At 41.9% G+C, this 18559-nt stretch overlaps 1 protein-coding gene across 1 annotated transcript in view; it reads left to right on the top strand.

Moving 5' to 3' along the window:
* The window catches only part of EPB41L4A (erythrocyte membrane protein band 4.1 like 4A), a gene marked incomplete at its 5' end in the record, with an annotated part of 172130 nt that overhangs the window by 117351 nt on the left and 36220 nt on the right, over positions 1-18559 (top strand). Inside the window, 4 exons of the mRNA XM_082623302.1 lie at positions 4831-4921; positions 7444-7527; positions 8487-8600; positions 18441-18488. Coding sequence (XP_082479428.1) covers positions 4831-4921; positions 7444-7527; positions 8487-8600; positions 18441-18488 — 337 coding nt within the window. The remainder of the gene's footprint in view (positions 1-4830; positions 4922-7443; positions 7528-8486; positions 8601-18440; positions 18489-18559) is intronic.

Here is an 18559-nt window from a genome sequence, read left to right as displayed (position 1 = left end):
AACCTAGGAGCCTTAGTAACCATATGTCAGTAACTGACCTTTGTTGTAGGTAATCTGCGACTTTCATTTAAAAGAGTAGAAAAGAATTGCATGCTATGGTGGAAGGCTGCTTTTAAAGCTCTAAGAAGTAGCCCCGGCTTGTAGGATGTGGTGCATGTCATCTCTCATCCCGAATTTCCCATATGGCCACATCCAGATTTTTTTTTTGTCTTGGTTTTGACACATTTTAAACATAATATCATTATCCTGAATTTTCCCTTCTAGTGGAAAAAATAGTAGAAACAGAAATACATCCTCTATAATAAGCAGACCTTCACTGAGTACTCACCATGTATAAGACACTGTGCTGGCAATCACGGGAGCACAATGATATGTCCTTCATTTTATTAAGATTTTGAGGGCCTATTCACTTTTATTAATAATTTTAAATTTTAATAATTTTATTATGTATATTATTAATATTTTATGAAATATGTACATGATAATTTGTGTTTCTAGATATTTTAGATGGAAAACAACTGTTTGGCCTTATCTGAAAGGAAGAGTTACACCAAATGGAGTGATTGTGTAGTGTAGGAAAATTTCCCTTAATGTTTTATATCTTGACGTGGGTAGTAGTTAAATAGCTGTTCACTTTATAATAAATTTATTCAACCGTTCATATATGTATGTTTTATTCTTTTCTGGTGGTCCATTATAAGGAGTGGTGAAAAACGATTCCTTCAGCCTCAAAATTTCTCCTGGAGCAATGCCTGAAATTCCATTGTTATCAGTTAATTATTTTAGTTAATATTTGGCTCTTCCTTTTTCTCTTTAAAATGGAACTATTTTAAAGTTCAGGCGACACGGGTTCGATCCCTGGTCTGGGATGATCCCACATGCTGCGGAGCAGCTAAGCCCATGTGCCACAACTACTGAGCCTACGCTCTAGAGCCCACGAGCCACAACTACTGAGCCCATGTGCCGCAACTACTGAAGCCTGTGCACCTAGAGCCCGTGCTCTGCAACAATAGAGAAGCCACCACAATGAGAAGCCCGCACACCACAAAGAAGGGTGGCCCCCGCTCGCCGCAACTAGAGATAAGCCCGCGCACAGCAACGAAGACCCAACACAGCTGAAAATAAAATAAAATAAAATTGAAAAAGTAGTTATTACTTTTAAGTGCACACTTAGTAACATAAAGTTAATAAGTACTGCCTAATTAGGGCTTTTTAAGAGCCCTACGTTCATGAATAGAAAAGAGTAATTTATAGTTAAGATATGAATATTATATGAATGAATATTTCAGAAGTGCTCCCACTGAGTTAAGGCTTGTAAGTAGCTTTTCTCCTTATAGTCTGTTTTCCTAGTAAGGCTTTTACACCATAGGCTTGTCCAGTTCACATAGCTATAGAGGAGGAAAATACATATAAACAGATTTTTTGGTTAGTAGTACACTGTTTTGAATATAAAAGAACCATAAATTAAATTGTATTACCCTATCTAGTTATGATGTATATATGAGAGTTATATGACTAACATATATACCATTTTATGTTAGTAAAATAGTCTTGTCAAACAGTTTATTTTGAAGAAGCCTGGCTATGGTGTTTGTGAGTGTCTGAGAGAGAGCTTGTGTGTGATTTTTTTTCCTGAAATTCTTTGGGAAAACCATAGATCTAGTGTTTGATGTCAAGAATTATGATTTAGGGCTTCCCTGGTGGCGCAGTGGTTGAGAGTCCGCCTGCCGATGCAGGGGATGCGGGTTCATGCCCTGGTCGGGGAGGATCCCACATGCCGTGGAGCGGCTGGGTCCGTGAGCCATGGCTGCTGAGCCTGCGCGTCCAGAGCCTGTGCTCCACAACGGGAGAGGCCACAGCAGTGAGAGGCCCACGTACCAAAAAAAAAAAAAAAAAGAATTATGATTTAGATATTGTGAATAACCCAATGTTGGTTTCTTTAAGAAAAAACGCATGCATATATAGTTTGAAATTTTTTTATTTTAAGGTAGTGCTCAGTTTTTGATCTACCTGTTTATTCAGTTTTTGGAAGCTTCGGAAGGAAACCAGGTGAAAGTGATCAGGCAGCCTCACTTTCCCCAAGGTTGTTAGACTAAGACTGCTCAACAGTATTATGGTTACCAGGCGGGAGAGGGAGGGATGGGTAAACTGGGAGATTGGGATTGACATATACACATTACTATATATAAAATAGATAACTAATAAGGACCTACTATATAGCACAGGGAACTCTACTCAGTACTCTGTAATGAAAGAGTAGATATGTGTATATGTGTAACTGATTCACTTTGCTGTACAGCAGAAAGTAACACAATATTGTAAATCAACTACACTCCAACAAAAAATAAACAAGCAAAAAAACAAAAAGAAAGCACTGCTCAATCTAAAGAGATGAGACTTGGAGCAAACCCAGGCTTATCCACAAGCTAGTTGTGCAGGAATTCAGTTAACAGTGATGCTCGCCTTCACTCAGTGCTTCTTCCACTGCTCTTATTGCTACTGGGCATTTGGGCTTTGGTCTCCCTGCTGTGCCCTCCGCCCCCTGCCATACCCCCCCAGCCTGGGAAATAGCCTTGGGTACATGAGGGTCCCTTGCAGTATAAATTAATAATACCTGCTGAAAACAATACCACATTTTAAAAACATGTATTCAAAACAATTAAAAATATGTTGGGGTAATTCTGTCTGGGGCACAAATGAATTAATCCCTCCTGCCACTGTCCCAGGGCCATACCACATGGAATTCCAGTTTTGAGAAGCAGCTCCATCTCAAATCTGCACCTGCAATTTTGGGAATCTGCCTAGGTGATTTTTATTAAGGGTTATGGCAAAATAGACAGTGACTGGCCACTCTGATGTCTGATAGCACATGGGGTTGTTCACGGGAGTTGGTTGTGTTCCACTTATTATACCTGGTGAAATTTCCCGTAGATCTCAATGTTATTGTTTTCTAATGCCTGGATTCTGAATGTTGCTCCCACATGAGCATACGTTTAATGCCACATATCTTCAGGTTCACCTTTTCATTTCAGGGTTCCAAAATAGGAACAAAATGCAGATATTGAATCCATGTCAAATTCCTTGTAATAATAGTTTTTGGAGCTCTTATTTGAAACCACTGTTTTCTTTCTGTGTTCAAGGTGTATGCCTTAATGTTTATCATTCCTGATGAGTAGCCAAACCTGCCTCCAAGTGTTCTGGAGGGAATGGCCAACTTTGGGGTGCTCACTTGTTTCTCTTGTTGTCTTTCAGTGTTGGTTGCCCTTGAGAGAGAATTCTTCTCTTAGTTGGCTATTAAATATTCTTCTCATTGGACATTTTTTTAAAATTATTTATTTATTTATTTTGGCTGTGCCAGGTCTTAGTTGCAGCATGCGAACTCTTAGTTGTGGCATGCATGCAGGATCTAGTTCCCCGACCAGGGATCGAACCCGGACCCCCTGCATTGGGAGCACGGAGTCATACCCACAGGACCACCAGGGAAGTCCCCTCATTGGACATTCTTTTCACTTCTAAAGAGTCTGTTTCTCCCAGTGGACCCTTACTTTAGACTGATTTTTGAGGATGAGGTGCAGGTGGTCATGGAAGGCTGTGTATTGTGGTGGCTTAGAGCTAAGACTCAGGAGCCGGACTGCTGGGTTTTAAAGCTGCTCCCCTCCCCCCAACTCATGAGCTGTGGGACCTTGGCAAAGTCCTGTTTTTCTTATCTTTAAAAATGGAGATAATATTAGTATCTACCTTAGAGGATTATTTTGAGGATTATATGATTAAAAAGACCTGGAAGTACTTGGGGCAGCACCCAACACATGGTTAAATGCTCAATAAATATTAGCTCTTATTAGTATTACAGACTCACCTCACGACTCGAAAACCATTAGGGGTGATTACTCTTCGGATTGAAGGACCTGATCCGTGGACATACAAGATGCCTTTCTGAGGAAGACACACCTGCCTGCCACGTGGTTAATCGAACAAGGGCTTCGGACATCCCCTCCCTGGTTTCCCCTGTACCTCCCAGAGTGAGGGGCACGCCGCTAGAGAAAAGAAGACTGCTCATCAGCGCTGCACATCTCACCCCTGCAGGCTTATCTACCTCCCTCCCAAGAATGGGATCCAGACTTCCTGGATGGGCCCATCTGTTGCACTTTATTTGGATCATGATTTCCAACATTGTGTCTGCTGGGGGCTCCCTCTGCTGGTTCATCTAGCGTGTATGCAAATCTGCGGAATAAAAGCTTTTAAAAAGTCAGTTTTAGACTTTAAGGGATATTGACATTAAAAAACACATTTGAAAACTTCTTTTTATGTGAGTGATACAATTCACGTCTATATTACTCTGGTTTTTCCATTTGCATTATGAGTTGGAATATTTTCAGGTTCAAAATATTTTGGGTAGGTTTGATTGAGAATGAGCGTTGTCATGGCATGCCAAGAAACAGTAACTTTTCCACACGTAGTTATCAAGGACCGATTGGAATGGCTTACATTCCAATATAATAGTACTAAATATCTTAGATTCTTATTTTAACAGTTGATGTGGGGACTTTTTAACTCTTAAAGTCTCAAAAGGTACCATTTTAAAGTGGTGCCATAACCTAGACCCCTTTGGACATTGTTATGTTGAGGGCTTAGTACATTTCAGAAAATAGTAACTCAGATTTATTGGGCAATTCATTATGTATTTGGAATTAAAATTTATCAATACAATGTGCCATGACATCCCTGAAGTTACATTTTAAAATTTTTTTTTTGCTTCTTTGTGTTTTTCTGACCACTATCTCCTTTCTTTTCTTCTCCACTATCTTTTTCTTTCCCCCTCTTTGCTAATAGGATCAGACAGCATAAATCGGGTAACTGCAAACATGGAAAATGGAGAAAATGAAGGAACAACTAAAATTATCGCACCTTCACCAATAAAAAGGTCAGTCAGCTAACTGAAAGCACACACCACTATATGCTGCTACAGAAATGCTTTTTTTTCTGTTGGCAAGGTTAAGAATCTTTTCACTCTGATAATTAACTAGTACTTTTGATGAAAAAACTCTGTGGGCCAAAGAATACTTTAAAATGCCAGTGAAATATAAAACATCAGGATATGTCACTCTCATTTGAAGGAAATGCTCCTGCTGTCATAGCGTGAAGTGACAGATAGTGTGTGGTCTGCCTTCTCTGAGCAGAGTGAAAATTCCATGGGATTTTTTAAATGGCATGATATAATGGACTAACTCAGAGGGACCTGGGAAGTAAAGTAGATCATATTCACGTTCAATGTACTGCGTTCATTACAGCGATGCGTTGAACTGTGGCCCTAGAAAGAGGGTTTATAGCATTTAGAGGCACAGGGTTTCAGAAGGCAGTGATTGCATATGTATAAAGAGTCGTCATGGTCCCCTGCACCAATTTTCCCAGCAGCCTCCCCCAGCAGAAAGACCTTCTCTTAATATATTATGTGGATTGTTTCCCTGAAAGATCAGCCTTGTTCTCTGTTAAGACGCTGTTTTAGCATCACTTTTTCCTATCTCAAATTATGTTCCTGGAACAGGATGTTACACATACAATAAGTAGCTTTCATCAGCTCACTTCCTCTATAGAGATTGCTCCACACGCATCATGGAGAAGTCCAAGCAGTCAGAAGTACATGACCTTGAGAGACTTCTTAGATCATCTACTCCATCTGTCATTAGTAAATACTGGTGTTTTCATTCAACTGGGTGGTTTTTACTTGGAGGGATATAGTTTATGATTTCGCAGCAAAATAATTCTAAGTTGTGAAATTTCTCAGAGTTGCAGGGTGTCCCCAGGATTTTGCCATCATTTTGTTTTGTTTAATTATAGGACGCTCCCTGTACAGGTTTTCTTTTTGGAATGACAAGTTCTTTGCTTTTGCCTACACTTTCGTTTACTGTGCTTCCCTTAGTCAGCCTCACGGCTGTGGCTAGTGAGTCATCTTAATCTGTATGTACAGGATATGCTTATGGTAGGTGCAACATAAGAACAGTAATCTTGCATGAAATTTAGATCCCAAGCCTTTTTAGAATGTACAGGAATTCAATCCCCTCTGTAACTGCATTCTTGCCGATAGGACTGATACCTGAAGGGTCGCCAAATTTTCCCACTCAAGCTCCAGATGAGAAATAGCTCAGTCAGTGAATGCAATTAATTTGCCCCCCAGGATTTCATTATTCTTTCGCTGCTCTCTCAATTTCCCTTTCATCTCCCTACTGCTTTCTCAATCTCCCTTTTCTCTTTTCTTTCTGATTTATTAAACACATTCAAACTCTGTACTGTTGTATTAAATCTACCATATTTATTACTTTTCCTCATTTCAAAAGTAAGGTTTTACTTTAGAAATTTGATCTTCCAAATATTTTTTAACCTTTATAAGAATAATATATTGCTCATATATAAGTAAAACATACCTGCTATCTACTAATGCTCTGTTACATGCCTTTGCCAAATATCTAATTTTTTAAGCTTATGTTGTATTAATTCCTCTATGAATATAGTATGCTAGGGTACAAGTTTATTTTCATTTTTTGAAATGACCTTGTTATTTTCTCTCTCCTCTTTCTTGACTGTTACAAAGAACTCTGCTATGACTATATTCCAGGACTATTAAATAGAGGATTCCTCAAAAGCCAGGGTTAAAAGTGGATTCAGAGTTAAGTAGATCTATCTTTTTCTGAAGTGGAGTCTCCCGGGGAAGTGAGAGGTGGCACACCTCTCCTACTCCCCTGGTGACAGAAGAGTTCTGATGAATCCTTTCCTTGTGTCTCCCATGTGTTTCTAAAACAATCTGTTGGGATTGAATAACAACTCAGTTATATTTACATTCTTAGGGCGGAAAGATAATACTAGGTCAGGAAATAGCATTTGAAAGTCATTCTGATTTGGAAGGATGAAGCCAAGATATGGCAGAAGCAGGGGGCAGAGAAAGTCAGTTCGGGTAGCCTGAACCTGCCCAGAGCTGACCAGCCTGCATAGATTCAGACCCAAGGCCAAAGCCAGCGGTCTCTGACCACTGCTGAAAAGAGGGAGCCAGCTTCATGAGCCCAGATACCCAACTTTCCTTTCTCATCACCCTTCATTCCTTGGCTTGCTGGTGCCCTTTTTTCCTATCCTGCAGGTGGACTCTTTAGAAAGGTTCTTAACAATTGATGACTCGGCATTTGGTTGACATAAAGAAGTAAAACTAGAAAGAAAGAAGGGGAAAAGAGACCCCCAAAGTACTGCTGGAAACAAGTATTTTTTAAAATTAAGGTAGCCACTTTATATTCTTTCTGGAATGAGTCACAGGTATAAATAAAAATACATTTTAAAACATTTGTTAAATAATTTTACTGAAGAAATAAGTATGTGAGTTAATTTCCTTTTATTTTCTAGCTAATTAATTCCTTTTATTTTCTAGCTAATTTCTACACTCTTTTTATTTTTTAATTAAAGCTTTAAGAAAGCAAAGAATGAAAACAGCCCTGTTACCCAAAGAAGCAAATCTCATGCGCCGTGGGAAGAAAGTGGCCCCCAGAGGTAAAGAGAATCATTGTTTTTATAAAGGAGAACAGTATAAAAGGGGTTAGCAATTGCAGCTTGTTAAATAATGGAATCCAACTGCTTTGTGTCTGGTGGTGACTAACTGTGGACAAGTCAGTCAGATTCCTAAATCTGTGTGACCGAGAACTGCTGAAGTAGAGGTCAACAGGATGTGTCCTAACGTGAAACTTTCTCCTGGAAAGACAGAAAGGAAAATTTGTATATACTAAGAAACTGCCTGAAAGTGCATTAGGATGGCTTGGTGGTCATTAGAATATGCGAAATGACATATTAATGGTAATTTTCCCAATTTCATAGTTCTTGTAAAAACTTGAGTTGAAAACTATAGCTCATGAATAGTGCTTCTAGTAGACCTTTATTCCTAGAAATATAGAAATATTTAGTTTCTTTTGCTCACAACTACCATACCAGGAACAGACCTGCATCATAACTTACTGGCCATATAGTTATGGTGGTTCTAGGTCTGACCACACAGTGGTTCAGATTCTAGGTCTGCCTCCTTCCTAGCCACTTCTGTATTTCTGTTTTCTTTTCTGTTAAATGGGCCTAATAATTGTACTTCGGTGATTAGGGTTGATCTGGAGAAAAGCTGAGATAACGAATATAAAGCCCTCAGCTCAGGCAGCACCTGGCACGTGGTAGGTTCATCGTAAGTGCGGATTGTTGTTGTTACTGCCACCATTTGTGTGTGTTGATTTCTTACTGTTGAAGGCCAGTGAGACAAACCCGTTCCTGCAGACTGAAGATTTGTATGGTTTGTTTACTTCTCTTTTCTTTCAAGAAATCTTGTCAGCAAAGAGAACCATGTGCCCATGATGCAGTATTCCCCAGGAAGTAAAAAATGTGCAGTCATGAACACTTCCCTAGATCCAGCTTAGGGTGTTGCTCCTCCAGGCCCTCTGTGGACATCATTGACCTTTCCTCTTCCACTCCAGCGGACTCTACAACTCCCCGAACGACCGCACGAAATCTCCCAAGTTCCCCTATGCGCGCCGCCGAAACCCCTCGTGTGGGAGCGACCATGACTCTGTACAGCCCGCCAGGAGGAGGTAAGCTGAACGACCCTTGGTTTTAAATTCCCAACAGAAGCTCTGGATCCCAGCCGCATTTTAATCACAGGTTACTCTCATAGTATCATGATTGTTTGTCTCCCCATGGTAACAGAGAGCTTATGTTTTTTTTTTAAACATCTTTATTAGAGTGTAATTGCTTCACAATAAGGATATATGTTTAAGTTTTGTTTTTAATTGAGATAAAATAAGCTAGGGGTCCTGAAGCATTTCTCTTAAACAGCCAGAGTTTCAGAGAATAATTTCATAAAATATTGATGGGAACTCGCTTTCTGTATTGTAGTTAAATTTTTAAAAATGTATGTAATGTATTTTGAGAATGGATATTATATAGTATATATAATATGTAGTGTATATAATATATATTGTATTAATGATACATATTAATATATAAAAGATTTAAATGTTTTGATCTGAGAAGATAGGATTATGTTTAGAAAGAAATCTCTTAGTTGAGACTGAGTGCTTTGCTCTCAGGACTGATACTGTTGCTTAAGCTTGAGTAAAACCCCTTTCAAAGAACAGAGAAAATGAATCCTGTTACATTTTACCCAGCAGGTCACATTGTTTGTGTGATTATATTTGCGTGTGTGTACTTAACTAAAAAAAATTCATATCTAGCAGTTTTAGACTGTCTCTGCAAAGCAGCCTGGGCAATATGACAGGTCCAAGAGAGGAAGACCTAGAAATCACTTACCAGAGAAACTCATTTCATTTCTACCTGATGGGGACTGTGTTTTACTTTGGGTACCTACATAAATGGTATTTTATAAGTGACTTATAATTATGAGAAGTTCAGGTCATGTTTCCAGATAACTGTCAAGGCTCTTTTTGTATACACTGTAGATTTAGAAAGCAGAAGCCCTTCTCTTTTCTCTGCCCTTGTTCGTACTCACTTGCTGGTCCATCCCTGTTTGATGTCTTCTTCTTCTGCCAGTTTCCCAGAGTCTTCATCCCCAGCTTTCTCAAACCAGGTCCAACTTCACTGAAATCCTTTGGTGATTAAGAAGGGAAAGGTCATCACCTTCACCTAGTAGGACTGAGAAGGGGGAGCTAGATCGTGAGCAACACGATTAGATAGAATAATGGAAAAATCGCTGGCATTTACCATGTTCCAAGTACTGAGCAGATTACTTGCTATGTGTTATCTCATTTAATCCTTATGATACCCCTATGGAAATTGGCCTATGTATCATTCAGTCCCTAGGCCTTTCCAGCAGAGAGGGACTAATGTAGGGATTGGTACACAAATGTGAGCAGGACTGAAGGAGCAAACGGCAGAGAGTGGTGCACGTCTGCGACCTGGACACTGTGCGGCCAGGAGTAAAAGGGGAGATGGGGTGTCACCCAGAGAGTCAAGGCTGCTTCCGCCTCTCAGCTGGCCCTCGGAAGCCTGTACTTGCTGCTGGCACTGCGGGGGGCCCCGCCACTGTAGGAGCGACTCTTGCTGCCACTGCTACAGGCACCACCGCCACAGCTAATGCTGTGGAACCCTCAGTTGTACGGAGTGCAGCAGTGGGTGCCACAGGTGCTGCCAGGAGCAAAATCACTTGCCCTTTCCTCCTGCCTTCAAATCTCTCCTGAGTGCCTAAGTGGCAAAGGGATCCAGGAAGATGTGATATTAAGGCCTCCAGTCTTGGCAATACAGGGGAGATTAACAGTGGGTCCAGATGGGACTAAGAACCGATGGAAAATCCCTGGCCCAGCATTATTATCTCACTTTTACAGATGAGAAAACAGGCTTGGGGAGAAAATGGTAGCTGTTCCTTGTGGGTAACTGTTCCAGTCTAGAAGTGGATCCAGGTCTGTACATCTGGAAAAGGCAGGGATAATGAGTCATCACTTAAGGCAGGGGAATAGATTTTCTGCCCTCCTTCCCTACCAACAATTGGTTCGTCTTGGACAACACTTAAAACCAAGGCAACATCACTGGAAAACACTTTAAAGTGCATTTGTGTGTATATATGTGTTGAGGGGATGTGGGTAGTGGGAACTGCTAAATATATTAAGAATTTGGCACTGTTTGATTGTTAAATAGATAGGTTTTTATAGTTTTTCATCCTAAATTATTAGTGTACCTTTTCAGCATTCCCTAAATAAAATAATTACACACACTGAGCAGATGGTCATTTTTATTTTAATATGCTTGAAAATGAATTTATCAAGTTTTTACATCATTTATCAAAATTTACATTTTTCCCCTGAACTAATTGCTTGAAATAGTTGGGAGCACACGTATTCCCAAATCCAGACTTAATGACTTTTTTACTGAGATATGTTTTCTGCTGGCTTCCTGTGAAATACAGAGAAGTAATTGTGGTGCGTGGACAGAGGATCCTTTCATTGGCACCATCCAGAGGAAAGGCTTTTGATTTTATAGAGAGTCTTTTTGTCTGAGCATCAGGGCCTCTGTCTGGTTCTGTGTGGTACTTGAAAGGTCTCTTATTGGGCATGTGTGTTTTGAGGAGACTAGACATTGCTGCATGTTGGTATAAAGAGCTAGAGCTCACTCTTTGCTTCTTTCCACTCTAAATGCCCTATAATTGCCCTGTCCTTCTCAGTCTTGTTTTATCTTCACACATATTTACCTTGCCCTTGGGCACAAATCCCTGCATAGCTGGATAAACTCTGACATTTAAAACCGAGATTTGTCATCAGCATGGAGAAATCTCAAGGACTTAAATTTAATAATAGAAAATTCTATTTTGCAGTGCATGGCCAGGATAACATGTTTTGCAAAACATATCAAAATTTCCTATTTTGCCAGTTGTTTGTCATTAAATGGATAAATCTATCAAATTCTGGCTGAGTCTAGAACACTGATCCTTAACCTTTTTGGGTGATAAAACTCTCTGAGAATCTGATGAAATGTTGGATTCATTCCAGAGGAGGAAAAAGTACTTAATTAAACAAACGTACAGATTTTCATAGAATTTTTCAAGGTTCATGGAGACCCTGAAGCCTGCTTGTTTAAGCAGTCCTGTTCTAGAAGAAGAAGGCCAGCATACTTCCTAGCCAGTACAAGTTATTTTCACCCCTATCCATTTTCACACTCAGAAATGTTAATTAGTGCCTACTTTATGCCAGGCACTGTGTTAAACAGCACTAGAGAAAGTCCCTGCCCTTTGGGAGCTTACAATTTGGGGAAGAAATACACGAATCACACAAATGCCTATGCAGTTAGAACTTTTCTATGAGTGGGGAGTTAATAGGGTGCTTAGAGGGATTTATAAGAACTTGTTATTGTAACCTAACATGTCTCCAGAAAAGTACACATATCACAGGTATAACAGCTTGATAGATTTTAACAAACCAAACACTTGTGTAACCAGCACCAATAGGGAAGTTTTGCTGAGTCCTTGAGTCAAGGAGGTCGGGGAAGTGTTCCCTGAGGTTGAATTCTTGAGCTGGGTGCTGAGACCAGAGCAGACAAGAAGAGGAAAGATCATTCCAGGAACGGGGGCAACATATTCAGGGGCCTTGGGATGGAACAGAGTGGGGAGCAAGGCTGAAAAGCCAGTGTTGATCAAGGACCGAGTGAACAGAAGTGTGTTGGGAATGAGCCCAGAGAGAAAGATGAGGCCAGATCTCAAAGGACACCTGGACTTTGTTGAGGATTTTGGTCATTAGACCAGTGGTTTTTCTAAGGGGGTGATACCACAGTTGCATTTGTATTGGGTAAAGATGATCCTTACTGTCCTGTGGAGAAAAGGTGGGAGAAGGTAGTAGGGGAAATAGATCAGGCAGCATATGAGTCCTGGCGAGAGAGAATGGGAGCTTGTGCCAAGGTGGTGATGTGGAGATATAAGGAAGTGAATGGTTTTGAGTCCCTGTAAGAGGTAAAAGCAGTGGGACTAGAAGGACCAAAATGAGGGGTGAAGGAGTGACAGATGTCAAGAATGAGTCCGGGCTTGTGCAGTTTCATGGATTGAGGTGTGATGCACTGAAATAAGAACCACCTGGACATTACAGGCTCAAAAAGGATAGCTCTGAGTTTGGTTGTTGATAAGTTGAATTTGTGGTACCTTTGAGAAGTCCACGTGTGGGATTTACATGGATTGTTGGATATAAGTCAGGAGCTAGATTAGCCATCTGGACTGAAATATAGATTTCTCGTAGGTGTTAGTTGAAATATGAACTAGAACTGAGGCTGTCTAGATAGACAGTGTGGATAGAATGCAAAGACAAAGCCAGTGATAGAGCTGTGAGAAACTTTAGCATTTATTTGCTTTAGTTGAAGAGGATTAATTTGTAAAAGAGTTACAGAAATTGTGTCCATGTGAAAAATCAAGAGAGTGAAAAATCTGGTTACTAAATAGCTTCCATCTCTCTTTATTCCCAGACCGCTAGAAGCCAGGCTTATATCTCCTAGGCATGAGATTAGAAAATCTCACTGTAGGATATGGACAGATACTAGGGAAAAGGCCTACAGATAGCAGCTTTCAAAGGATCCTCCAGGGCTTCCCTGGTGGCGCAGTGGCTGAGAGTCCGCCTGCCAGTGCAGGGGACACGGGTTCGTGCCCCGGTCTGGGAAGATCCCACATGCCGCGGAGCGGCTGGGCCCGTGAGCCATGGCCGCTGAGCCTGTACGTCCGGAGCCTGTGCTCCGCAACGGGAGAGACTACGACAGTGAGAGGCCCGCGTTCCGTAAAAAAAAAAAAAAAAAAAAAAAAGGATCCTCCAATGAAATGGTTGAGACTACCCAGTTTACTCTTAGCTCCACATTGCAGTGAGGCCATCAGTTAACATGCACTGCAGCATCCAGAGGGTTCCAGTCTTTTTTTTTTTTTTAATTTTATTTATTTATTTATGGCTATGCTGGCTCCTCGTTTCTGTGTGAGGGCTTTCTCCAGTTGCGGCAAGTGGGGGCCACTCCTCATCGCGGTGTGCGGGCCTCTCACTATCGTGGCCTCTCCTGCGGAGCACAGGCTCCAGACGCGCAGGCTCAGTAATTGTGGCTCACGGGGCTAGTTGCTCCGCGGCATGTGGGATCTTCCAAGACCAGGGCTTGTACCCGCGTCCCCTACGTCGGCAGGCGGGCTCTCAACCACTGCACCACCAGGGAAGACCTAGAGGGTTCCAGTCTTTTTAGTGCCTAATGCTTAAATACGAAGAGAGCCATAATCACCTGGCACTTGAGGATAGCAGCTCTTTGGAAAGACAGAGACTGAACCAACAATTAGGAGTGCATGTGTGGGAACTCGCAGGAAATAGAGACAATATAAGAAACAAAGAAAAATTTCTAAAAAAGTTTATTATCTTTAGAAAAGTGAAAACTATGGTATTGAAAGGAAAGAGTGCATAAGAGTTTTCAGATTTTAAATTCATGGGGTAGAATTTTACATAATTAATAGAAGGTTTGGAAGATAAAGTTAAGGAAATCTTTCCCAAAGTAGAACCAAAACAAAACAAAGCAAATCCATGGAAATAAGGATTAAAAATGATCAAACCTGGATATCAATCATTTGACTAATAAAATTTCTAAGGGAAAAAAGACAAAAATTGCAGGAGAGGAAACTATTAAAGAAATAGTAAATACAAAAAAAAAAAAAGTAATAGTACAAGAAAATATCCCAGAATGGATTGATTTAACTCTATAGAGAGAACCCACTGAGTATTTGTCATACTAGATTGAAAAATTAGATCCATACCAAGATCATTAAATTTCAAAACATTATAGATTAAGAAAGAATTTTTAAAACTTGGTGTTGGGGAGGAAAATGGAAGAGAAAAGAAAGTCCATGCACAAATGGTGACAAATCAGAATCATGGCATTGGGCTGCTTAACAGCAAACGCAGGGAAAGAAGATAACAAGGCATTGCCTTCAAAATGCTGAAGGAAGATTATTTTCAATTTAGGATTCTGTGCCCAGATAAACCATAATTATATGTGTAGAATAAAGACATTGTCAGAAATTTCAGCTCGCAAAACAAACAAAAAATAATGTACCTGCCACACAGTTTTCTCTGTCAACAACTGGAAGTTCCACCAAAACCAAGACAAGAGGCCATGAGACCTGGAAATATGGGAACCATCAAACAGAAGCAAAAGGAATTCCCTGGTTCATGGTGAAGAGGGTTAATCAAAGTGACATTTGTGCAGCAGTACTAGACAGCAGGCTGTTCAGATATGAGCAGGAGGGCAGAGGGCTCCAGGAGGGATGTAAATGGAACTTGCAGATTATCTGAGTACTTGTGCATCTCAGGAGGAGCCTTGCAGTTTTCTCAGAGTTGGGATGAAGAGTCAGTGAGAAGCACAAGGAAAACTAAGCAGCTGATAGGTACGTAGAAAACTAGGCAGTTATCATTGCTAAGAAAAACTTAAACCCATACAAGAATGGAATTGTGTTCCTGAAACACTGTTTAAATCATCTGTGAACAATACTTATATAATTGTGTTTACATATCAATGTTATGTTTTGGTTTTGGTTTTGGTTTTGGTTTTTGCGGTATGCGGGCCTCTCACTGTTGTGGCCTCTCCCATTGCGGAGCACAGGCTCTGGACGCGCAGGATCAGTGGCCATGGCTCACGGGCCCAGCCGCCCCGCAGCATGTGGGATCCTCCCGGACTGGGGCACGAACCCGTGTCCCCTGCATCGGCAGGTGGACTCCCAACCACTGTGCCACCAGGGAAGCCCAATGTTATGTTATTTGATATAATTATGTTAGGAAAATGGGAGAATGAAAGTCATGAATGTAGCATTAAAGAGCCATGTCTGCCCTGGCTGGAGTGCAAAGGCACGTATAACAAAGGGTAAGGAAATGGAGACCAAAGGACATAGATACCTCTCTCAAGAAGTGTGGCTTTGAAGGAGAGAGGAGAGACTGGGCAGGAAATCATGGGTGATGTGGAGTCAAAGTAGGTGTGTGTATGTCTAAATAGGAGAGACTTGAGAATGTTGAAAAGCTGGTAAAAGAATTTGCTATGAGGACAAGTTGAATATATGTGAGCGATAGGAGGGTAGTTAATGACAGTCACTGAGTAGATAAGAGGTGATGGGACCCACACAGCACAGGTGAAGGGACTGACCTTAATTATAAGAACAGTTCCGTAAATAAGAGAGGGAGATGTTGGTCAGTTTTATTTTTGGTAACAGGAAGAGGAAAGAGTTCCCATCTGATGGCTGGCTACTTTTCACTTTGGAAGGAGAACACAAAGTCATCTGCTGAAGCAGTAGTACTGTGGGTCAGAGGGTTGCGAGGTGAAAAGAGTTTGAAACTGCTTTACAGAAACTGAGAGTACTTAGATCAGAGAAAGGTGGTAGGATTGCTGGGTCATGTTGTAGCTCTACTTGAGGTTATGCAAATGGATTTGTAGTGTAGCTAATATGCCCCTTTTTTTTTTTTTTTTTTTTTTTTGCGGTACATGGGCCTCTCACTGTTGTGGCCTCTCCCGTTGTGGAGTACAGGCTCTGGACACGCAGGCTCAGCGGCCATGGCTCACGGGCCCAGCCGCTCCGCGGCATGTGGGATCCTCCCGGACCGGGGCATGAACCCGCGTCCCCTGCATTGGCAGGCAGACTCCCAACCACTGCGCCACCAGGGAAGCCCCTAATATGCCCTTTTATGTAACTTCATCCAGCACTGCTCGGCCAGCTTTTGCCGGCTGGCTCAGAGAACCTGGAGAGTTGGAGTCACCCATACTTGGGGTTTTGACAAAAAGACTGAACAAAAAACAGAGTTGGAGGAAGTTTCGAGTACTGGAATACATGTTATTGAGATGATGGAAATCTGAGCTGAGTCAGGGAGGGAATGAAAAAAGGTGAGGAACTGATGGAAAGTTGCAAAGTCTATAGACAGATGGTACTACTGAGGTCAAAGAAAGATAGAACGGAAGTCATTGAATAAGCAATAATAGTAATACTAATAATAGCCAGCATTTATTGAGTGCTTACAGTGGGCCGGGTCCTACTCTGTGCATTTTAAGTATATTAATTCATTTTATCCTCATAACAATCCTGTGTGGGAAGTAGTATTAAAACTGAGGCTCAGGGCTTCCCTGGTGGCGCAGTGGTTGAGAGTCCGCCTGCTGATGCAGGGGACGCGGGTTCATGCCCCGGTCCGGGAAGATCCCACATGCCGCGGAGCGGCTGGGCCCGTGAGCCATGGCCGCTGAGCCTGCGCGTCCGGAGCCTGTGCTCCGCAACGGGAGAGGCCATAACAGTGAGAGGCCCGCGTACCGCAAAAAAAACCAAAAGCAAACAAAAGCAAACAAACAAACAAAAAAACTGAGGCTCAGTAGAGAAGTAATTTGTTTAAATCACACAGCTTAACAATGGATGGGATGGGATTCACGTTCAGGACTACAGAGCCCGCATATTTTACCAGAGTGCCCCATCAAAGCTGTTTGAAGGTACATAGGAAGTGGTATTCAGGAAGGAGAGGAGATTTCAGTCAGAGAGCAGAGTGTTTGTGGGTGGTTACAGATGATAAAGTCCAAAGTGTGACCATGATGGGGTTGCTGAGTTGTAGTGAAGAGGTCATTAGAGAAGATGACAAGGGACATGGAGGCCAGGGTGTTGGAAAGGGCATTTGGGTGAGAGCTGATGTCAGATTATGGCAGAACTAGACTTGGTTGATTGTGTTACTGAATTGGGTTTGTTTGCCCAACTTTGCAGCAAGCCAAATGCTGAGATGCCAAGGTTTGCTCCAGAGAAACAGTTTATTCACGAGACAGCCAAGCAAGGTGAAGGGAGAACAAATCTCAAATCTGCCTCCCTGAAGATAGGGCTTAGGGCTATTCATGGGATAAAGGGGCAGGGTGGTCTGAGGCGTGGGGAGAGGTGACTGGAGGTAAGAAGAGGGAGGTAATTGGTGGTCTGTGCAAATGTAGTCGAGCTTCACGGCTCTTCATAGGACACATGTTCAAAAAATGGTGGAGTTAACATGTTCTGAGGGTGGAGGTTTTGGCCCTCTGACATCAAAAGGTCATCCATTGGACACTCATGCAGGCCCATTCGAATGGTGAGTGGTTTCAGCCGATCTGAACTGGGCAAGAACTAATTCCAAGTTCCTGAAAAACAACTTAAGCAACCATTACTATTGTGACCCATATGTCAGAGGTGTTATGTATAAGGAAGCTGTGGGCATCTAGTTTAAAATCAATTGAAAGCACGCGAGGCAGGACTTCCCTGGTGGCGCAGTGGCTGAGAATCCGCCTGCCAATGCAGGGGACATGGGTTCGATCCCTCGTCCGGGAAGATCCCACATGCCGTGGAGCAGCTAAGCCTGTGCGCAACAACTACTGAGCCCGTGCTCTAGAGCCCACGAGCCATAACTACTGAGCCTGTGTGCCACAACTACTGAAACCCGCACGCCTAGAGCCCATGCTCCACAACAAGAGAAGGCACTGCACTGCAATGAAAAGTAGCCCCCGCTTGCTGCAACTAGAGAAAGTCCATGCACAGCAACGAAGATCAAACACAGCCCACTCCCCGCCACCCCCCCCAAAAAAAGCATGTGAGGCAGGTTAGGTTTGGTGGGCCTAATTAGGTTAGCACTTGGTTTCACCTGCAGACCTAGGAACTACAGATGAACCCCTTCATTGGATGAATGGAATTTACCAGACATGTTGTGCATAGTTATTTATGGTCTGTTTGTAGCCCCTGCTAGATTGCTGGCTTCTTGAGGCCAGTTGGTATTATGTTTCTGGGACCACTTGTAGGGCTCAGCATATATGTGTGATTGACGTGTTTGGTGAATGGATGACTCTGTAAGGGCTGTACATTAACTGAAGTGAAACTCATTTTGGTATGCTTTCCTTAGCCAACTGATAATTTTCTATTCTCCTTAATGTCTTTGTTTGTTTGTTTTCCATAGGAAAGCCCATAACAGTGGTGAGGACTCAGATCTAAAGCAGAGGAGGAGGTAAAGAAAACAAATTGGAAGGAGGGTCAAGGGAGAGGGATGGGGCTTAGCAGATTAGCACAGCCCAGACC

Source organism: Mesoplodon mirus, assembly GCF_964341445.2.
Source record: "Mesoplodon mirus genome assembly, chromosome: 5".
In the NCBI taxonomy this organism is placed as follows: domain Eukaryota; kingdom Metazoa; phylum Chordata; class Mammalia; order Artiodactyla; family Ziphiidae; genus Mesoplodon; species Mesoplodon mirus.
This window is presented reverse-complemented; position numbering and strand designations above follow the sequence as displayed.